Source organism: Cetorhinus maximus, chromosome 2 (genome assembly GCF_964194155.1).
Source record: "Cetorhinus maximus chromosome 2, sCetMax3.hap1.1, whole genome shotgun sequence".
Classification (NCBI taxonomy): domain Eukaryota; kingdom Metazoa; phylum Chordata; class Chondrichthyes; order Lamniformes; family Cetorhinidae; genus Cetorhinus; species Cetorhinus maximus.
The window spans coordinates 202759603-202768451 of NC_135880.1; the positions used below are offsets into that span (position 1 = coordinate 202759603).

The 8849-nt window shown below is 49.7% G+C and overlaps 1 protein-coding gene across 1 annotated transcript in view; it reads right to left on the reverse strand.

The window, feature by feature from the left end:
- Positions 1–3088, reverse strand: part of LOC144689758 (cystathionine beta-synthase-like) — a 64571-nt gene extending 61483 nt beyond the window's left edge. The window contains exon 1 of the mRNA XM_078557140.1: positions 2811–3088. Coding sequence (XP_078413266.1) covers positions 2811–3088 — 278 coding nt within the window. The remainder of the gene's footprint in view (positions 1–2810) is intronic.
- Positions 3089–8849: the final 5761 nt, after the last annotated feature.

An 8849-nucleotide genomic window follows, 5' to 3' on the forward strand; every position in this document is an offset into this window, starting at 1 on the left:
TCATAGATTCTTCTTTTCCCACCTATTTCCATTATTTTTAAATCTACAACTAATACCTTGTTAGTCTTTCCACCCCACCCCCACTAGAGCTGTACCTTGAGTATCCTGCCATCCATTCTTAATTAGCACTTTTCTTAGATAATATCACCACCTTCAACACCTCTTTGATCCTTTAGTCTGTGACATCTTTTGATTATCTGCTACTATCACTGCTTGCTTGTCCCCACAACCACCCCACCCTCAACAGAAAAGAAAGACAATCTTTGCTGCAACCAGGTTGCCACCCAAGTGTGATCTTATCCTCGTGCTATACAAAGGGCAATCTTAATATTGGAAGCTTACAAGGGGCATTTAGGCAGTGAGCTTAACCGTGTTAATTCCATTCTGTAATCTTGATCATCCAATATTACCCTGTTACATAGTTAACTTACTGCTGTGCTTAGACATTTCCAAATTATATTAACAATCAGCCTACTTCTACTGCGGTTGCTGAACAAATCTGTGATGATACTAATTGTAGTACAGTAAATGTTATTAAATGCCACTCAGTCATCTCTGCATCAGACCAAGTCTTTGAAGCCTTTGACAAGCAAGTATTGAATTGCATGTCATGTGTTGCACCATGACTCTATTCTTGATAGACCTGGATTATTCTCATGCTGTTGTACTTGGATAAAAATGTACATGGTGAAACAGGGAACAGTGACAAATTCAAACAGGGATTAGACTCAGCAAATAGAATTCAATGTTATAGAAGCTAATGTGTAGAAAGCTCCTCACAGCTCTTTCCCCTTAATTCTGGATAAGTCAATGGTCTACTCTTGTCTAAAATTGTTACTACATTCTTAAATCAATGTCTTTCTGATTGGATTATGTTTAAAGCAAGATCATCTTGGTTTCACAAATGAAACTCTAGATAGAGATATAAAAGCCAATTTAAGGTGTATATTGATAAACAGTAGATGTTTGTCTTATCTCATTCAACTTGTATAGATTCCACCAGAGGCACTTGTCTCCTGACCGTATTACAGCTTTGGTCCAAACATGGACAAATGAGTTGAACTCATAAGTTGAGGTGAAAGTGACAGCCCTTTACATCAAGGCAGAATTTGACTGAATGTGGCACCAAGGACCCCTAGCAAAACTGGAATTAATCGGGGGAAAACTCTCCACTGGTTGGAGGTTTCAGAGGCCAACCATCTCAGCCCCAGGGCATTACCGCAGGAGTTCATCGAGGTAGCGTCCTGCGCTTGACCATCTTCAGCTGCTTCATCAATGACCTTCCCTCAATCATAAGGTCAGAAATGAGGATTATCACTAATGATTTCATGATGTTCAGCACCATTCACGACTCCTCATATACTGAAGCAGTCCTTGTCCACATGCAGCAAGACCTGGATAGCTCAACTCCTAACTCCCAAAGCCTGTCCACCAGGTACAAGTTATGATTGTGTTGTAATACAGTCATGAGACAAGTGCCTCTGGTGGAATCTATAATGCACTAAATTTGCCTGGATGAGTGCAGCTCCAACAACACTTGAGAAGCTCAACATCATCCAGGATGAAGCGGCTCACTTGATTGGCACTCCATCCACCACCTTAAACATTCATTCCATCTACCACCATCATACAATGGCAGCAGTGTGTACCATCTATAAGATGCACTGCAGCAACTTGACAAGCTTCCATCAACAGCACCTTCCAAACCCGCAACCTCTCCCGCCTAGAAGAACAAGGAAAACTGATGCATGGGAATGCCACCAGCTGCAAATTACCCTCTAAACCCCAAATCATCCTAACTAGGAACTATGTCACTATTCCTTCACAATGCTGGGTCAAAATCCTGGAACTCCCTCCCTAATTGCACTGTGAGTTTGCCTATGACCAACGGACTTCAACCGTTCAAGAAAGCAGCTTACCATCATATTCTCCAGCGTAATGAAGAACATAAGAACATAATAAATAGGAGCAGAAGTAGGCCATTCAGCCCTTTGAGCACACTCCGCCATTCAGTGAGATCATGGCTGATCTTCTACTTCAACACCATTTTCCTGCACTCTCCCCGTTTTGGTTTTAACATGTAGAAACCTATCAATCTCAGTCTTGAACATACTCAATGACTAAGCATCCACTGATGGTGAAGATTCACCACCCTCTGAGTGAAGAAATTCCTCCTCATCTCAGTCCTAAATGACCTGCCCCTTATTCTAAGACTGTGTCCCCAGGTTCTAGACTCCCCAGCCAGGGGAAACATCCTTCCTGCATCTATCCTGCCGAGCCCTGTAAGAATTTTGCATGCTTGAATGAAATCACCTGTCAATCTTCTAAACCTCAGAGAATAATGGCCCAGTCTATTTAATCTTTCCTCATAGGACAATCCCTCCATTCCAGGAATTAAATTAGTGAACTTTTGTTACATTCCTTCTGTGGCAAGTATAACTTTCCTTAGGTCAGGAGACCAGAACTGGGCAACACGAAGGTGCAGCAAGTGCTAGTCTTGCCAGCAATGCTCACATCCCATGAAAGAATAAGTAAAAAGGGTCAATACAATATTATCTACAGATTGTGGGTATTTTGTAAGGGAAAAGTCAGAACGTCCTGCTCCCGTAGGCTACGGGTATGTTTGGCGGCGTGTTTTTTATAATCTTTAGAATGATCAACCCAAACGGAGTTGGTGTATTTGGTGAACGCTTTGGTGCCTTCAGAGACGGCATGTTTGGCCAGTTCCCCTGGAAGCATGAATCACAGAATCACACAGTGCAGAAGAGGCCTTTCGGCCCATCGAGTCTGCACCGACACGTGAGAAACACATGAGGCAGACGGCGCTCTGGATCTCCCTGGCTGAGATGGTGTGGTACATGTCGTAATGAATGAGGTGTAGGACCTCGGAGGCGATGCGCTTGAAAATGTCGACAACAAAGGAATTCATAACACTCATGGCCTTGGACGAGGTCCTGGTGGAAAAGTGGACCTGGGTCAACACCTTGTACAGGTAAGTGGAATAGTTCTGTTTGTGAGATTTCCTCCGCTTCTTGTGTGGTTTCTTGGTGACTTTAGTCAGTGACTGCTTCAGCGCCAACTCAGGCATTCCATTCGACTTGGACCAACCCAAATCCGTGTTTGGCGGCGTGAGGGGACAATATAGTGAGAAGGCCAAAAATCGGTTTTATGCTGTCATGAAACCAGTTTGCGAGCATCTGCTCCGCCTGTCAGTGGCGGACTGCATTTCCCACCATCCAACGTCGGGAACTTAATTTTATTGCATTTGCACCTTATCATTGTGCCTTCACGCCGGAATCACCACCCCCTGCGCCTGCCCCCCCACCCCATATCAAATTTACCTCCCACATCAGCGTGACTTTCAGAGCAGCATGATTTACAACTACCTTTAAAAGCCGTGCACCTGGGTGAGCTGAACTTCGTGAGGGACTTGGAGATGAGTGCACACAAAGTTGCACAGTGCTCGTGAGGATCGCCCATGGGACATCAAGCTAAAGGTGCCACATGTTTGGGGGGTTCGGGGAGGCGGTGTGCACAGACAAGTCGCTTTTTCCCAACTAGCCAGGGCTCCAATGCGGATGGGGCCGGGGGCAGGGGTGGTGCCAAGGCAGCACAGACTGATGGAAGTACACAAGCACAGGCCAAGATTGGGGGTCAGTGGTGGGAGGGGAGGGGAGGGTGAGAGAAGTGGCCACACACTTGGAAAAGCATGCCAAAAGTGAGCATTCTTCAACAGCTGTGACCATTCAGCTGCAGCTCCATTGACATGCCTGGAGTCGGGCCTCTGAAGCTTTTTTGCCCACTCAAGCAACAAAAGCATGAAAGTGCCACCAAATGCTCCAGAACATTTTACCCGTCAGGCCCAAACTGCAAATTAATGTGCATTTTTAGGGAGCAGCAGAGCAACTGGCCAACTGGGCAAGTTGTACAATCCCCTTGTGGAAGGTGGCCATGGCACAGTCACTGGTGGAGGTGCTCACAGCCCCTTTCAATGTGCTTATTCAGGTTTGGACCAGTATCCCTTACAGTTCAAACTAACAGTGCAGCCTTGCAGTGCGGGTTAGGAGAATGCCTGTGCCTGAGCTGAGGGCACAACCTGCAGTCAAGTGGCTGAAGCTGCCGTCAGTCAGTCAAGTGGAGTGGGGCGGAAGTGGGAGGGGTGTCGGACAGCCGTGAAGCGCACTACACACTGGCCATCCAATTGGTGGCCAGCAATCCCTAGCATGTGTGAAGGGGCCTTGAGACGCAGCTGGAGCCGGAGACTTAACCAAGGGAAGTCCTTGGGAGATATATGGTAAACCGCACATCCTTTTATCCTCCAGGAGGAGAACATCAAGATCATGGAATCTGGTGATCTCGCCATATGCCTAATGGCTTACAGAAACCAGAGGAGAAGAAGAGTATGATGGAGGCACCAGGCTCACGAAAGGGAGGAGTGCCATCCTCAAGATGAAGGTGCAGCAGGGCCTTCTGCACACACAGCTGAAGGTCCACAGTGAGCCTTTGCTCGTAGGTGCCTCGATAGACCCAGGGTCTATAGGCAGTGCTTGTCATTCCTGAATATGACTGAGAACTAGTGTCGTCGAAGACTGCGCATGTCTAGGGAGCTGGTCGGTTACATTTGCCACCTGCTGCACGATTTAATGCTCTAGGGGCATGGAGGGCATCCACTGACAGTGGTCATGAAAGTAACCATGGCGCTCAGCTTTTACGCCAGTGGCTCCTTCCAGGGCTCCATAGGTGACCTGTGCGGGATCTCACAAGCCCCCACCCACAAGTGCATCCAGGTGGTCATGAACGGCATCTTCACGAAGGCACAGAACTTTGTGCATTTCACCCAGGATCAGGGAATCCAGGAAGCAAGAGCATTGGGATTTACGATGATCTCTGCTATTCCAAAGGTGCAGGGTGCCATCGATTGCACTCGTGTGGTGCTTACATCTTCATGGCAAAAAGCAGTGCAGTATGTGAACCACAAGGACTTCCACTTGCTGACTGTTCAGCTGGTCTGCTAACACCACAAACGCACTCTGCAAGTCTGTGCATGATTCCCAGGGAACGTCACGACTCCGACATCCTTAGCAGGTCTCAGATCCCTGGCACCTTCCAAGGTCCACAGAGGCAGCAGGGTTGGCTCCTCAGGGGCAAGGGCTACCCACAGAGGACATGGCTAAAGATGCCAGTGTGGTGGCCTCAGACTGCAGCAGAGCGACAGTATAACCGAGGCTCATACCGCAACCCGGACTTTGGTGGAGCAAACTATAGGCATTTTGAAAATGACATTCCGGTGCCTCGGCAGGTCCAGTGGAGCACTGCAATACAGTCCCCAGAGGGTATCATGCATCATCGTAACTTGCTATGCACTACACACCCCAGTGCTACAACAGGGCTCTGTTTTTGAGGCTCTGGTTGAGGAATAGATGGAGGAGCTGCACATCTCCTCCAATGATGAGGACATCGAAGGGGATGAGGTTTATGAGGCTGTCGCACTCATGAGGACCTAATAGCTGCAAGATCTGTGGAGGATGATGATGATGAGATGCAGTGAGGACTGTCCTGACATCCTCACTTTGCATCTGTGAATGTTTGACTCCTGTGTGACTGATGGCAGCGCACATACCCACAGTGCTCAGGATCATGTCATGAGGCCATAATAGTCGCTAGATTCCAGGAGAATGCTGATAACATGCAGTGAGGACACTCCATAGATTTTCACACAGCCTCTGTGAATGTCCGACTCCTGTCTGGCCGAGGGCAGCTCGTTTGTGCCCTGTGATCAGGGTCATATCATGGAGATGCAGCCGTGAAATTTAAGTGCACCTGATATTTTGGCAGCATTGATCACCTGTCCCCTTCAGGAGCACAGTGTTACTGGTCACAGATGCTGAAGAGATGGGGGCCAGCCCCACCTCAAAGATGCTGAGAACACACAGGGAGAATGATGGAACTCTGTGACGCCTGCCCACGACATTCCAGCGCAATGACAAGCACCATCGAGGTGTCGACAGCACTAATGTGTCCAGTGAGTATGAAGCCGGACCATCACTTTGCTCTGAATGTTGCACACTGCATAGGGAATAGGCCCTGGACTGAGACACTTGCCTTTATCTTGTGCAGGAGCCAAGGATGCACATCTGAGTGACATGAACACTGTTCATCATAACAAGGAACTATAGACAAGTAGACATTCTTGGGAGTTTATTTACCTTAGTGAACATTACGTTGAAGCAAATAACATCTGTGCCCATGCAGTGCAACATCTTCTTAATTTTTCCATCCCTGCCCCTACATCTTGGTGCTCCCCCAACATCCACATTGGAGGTGGAGGCAGCCTGCTGACTGTTATGCCCTGTCTGTGATTACCTTGGTGGGTATCCTCTGGAGGGCTGAGACCTGGAGAGCCCCAGCCTACTTTGGGTATCCTGCTGTGGGCCAGGTGCACTCTCTTCAGCGTGTGGAGCTGGAGATTATGAGGTCACAGGAAGAGGGGTTTTGGATTGGCTGGACATTCCTAGAGTCACCTGGATGGATGACCCCAGGGTGTCGAGCTGCTGATACTCCCCCCTATGGGTGCCCAATGGTCCCTGGCTGACTCCTTGAGGAGAAGAAGAAGCTGGACCACGCCCACACCCACACCCCTCTCACGTTGACACTGTTGGAAGCCAACTATGGCGTCAGCAATGGAGTTCAGCCCGCACAACAGTGCAGGACCAATGTCCTGGCCGAAGGTCTCCATGGCTTCTGCCATCCTACCAGTGATGACCTCGACGCGTCGGCATGACAACACGAACACCTCAGACTTAAATCGGGCGGACTCCCTTGCAACCTGAGGAGTGCACCAGACATCGCTCCCTGATGTTCCCGTGATTGTCTTTGCAGGTCCAACAACTGATTGAAGACCAAGTCCAGAAGCTCACCATCCAATTCGGACTCAGAAGATTCCTGGCATCCAGCAGTCCTCCAGTGCCGATGACCTTGAATGTCCCTGCCTCTGACTGCTGTGGAACAGACTGTGCGCTGCACTCACCAGATTGTGATCCCAAGGCTGCTTAACATCTAGGTCTCACCAAAGAGTGTCGCTGCGCTGGTGGAGAGTGTGGGTGAACCCCGTGACAGATCTTTAACGGTGCTGCCTTCAGGTGCTCTCGATGCTGGAGTCAGGGCCAAGGTTACCTGAGGATGATGGGGCAGATGTGTCTAGGAGAGAAAGTGCAGATTATTAGTGATTGGCAGCTGCAATACACACAGAACCATGGACTCAGAGTTGCGTTGACAGGTGCAGAATCCTCACGTGGATTCTTGCCACCAAACTCACCATTGCCGCAGGAACAGTTCACGCCCTCTCCGGCTAGCTCCAGCGCATGACTAGAGCGAGTGGTGATTCCCCTTGAGCTGGCAGTGAGTGAGATGCCAGTGAATCTGTGAAATGCTTGAGTGGGTGAGTTGAGATTGATGAGATGGTTGACTTACCCTGGTGGCACGGATGAGAACATTCATCCTTTTTCTGTACTGGATGGCTGACCTCTTGTGTGCAGCATTGGCACTGACCACCACTGCCCCCTACCTCCCAAGCGGAGCGGTGAGACTGATGGGCCTCCTGTGGCCAGAGTGGGGTAAAGGACATTGCCGTGGACCTCCACGGCATCCGAAAGGCGTTCCAAGAATGCGTCATTGAATTTGTGGCGACTGCCCTTTTCTTGGCTGGGCCATGTCTTCACTGGAGCAGACCTGGGCAACAAGCATTGAGAACTGTGCGCACAGCTGCAGTTTAAGTATGGTGCCCAGAGTGAGGAAGTGTCGAGCTAATGGCGTGGCAGGCAAATTGGAGGCCACCCATCAATGAGACAGCGTTTCCTGTGACTGCATAATTTATGAGGCAGGAAGGGGACGATACAGTGTGAAAATCTGCCATTGCACCCGTCACCTCACTTAATGCAATCCTGGGATGATTCCACCCGTCGTACTGCTCTTTTGTAAACTGTGATTTGGAATTCCAAAGACATTGTTAAACTGGGATTTGACAGAGATATCCACTTAATGGCAACAATGGCACAGAAAATCTGGAATATGCTTGGAGCAAAAGCAAAACTCCACATATCTTATTCCTAACCTTCAAGGCCAGTCAAATATACTCTCTAATACAAGAACACACTGGGCCTGCAGTCTCGGCGGGGCCAGAAGGGGGCGGTCAGGAAGCACACCGTGATTTCATGCTGGTAGGCCAATTGAGGGGAAGCTGTGAGAAGGAGCGGGCAGGGTCATGATGTCTGCTGTGTCAAATGGTGATCCAGTGGCCAATTCAAAACCGGCCCAGGCAGCCCCTGGAAGGCTGCCATGGAAGGACGCTGAAGACTTGATGGATGCCATTGCGGTTGGACATGGCAGGCAGGAGAGGTCGGCGGGGCGGTAGGCCCCACGTTTCTTGGCTGAGTGCTTTGCAGCCCTCCTGGAGGAGATGGCAGCCAAGAGGGAAACCCATGTCCCCAGAGACAGGAGGAGGAACCCCTCCACCTCACCAAAAAGGCCTGGGAGGAGGTGGCATCCAGGGTCAGCAGCCACGATGTGGTGAGGCACACATGGGTGCAGTGCCGGAAGCACTTCAATGATCTGCTGCGATCGGGAAGGGTGAGTACCGTGCTGGTATGGGCCACTTTGCAGCACAGTTAAGAGCTGCCCATCTCCCCGTGTGAGTGGCAAGTGTCAATGAGGCAGGACCTGGCCAACGGGGTGAGACTTGGTGCTTGGACTGAGTGCCTTGCGGCTTCAGGGTCCCAAATCAACTGAGCCCTGCGAGGTGTTTCTCAGGTGGGATTGGCCGGGCCGCAATGGCACTGCAGGTAGAGAGTGGA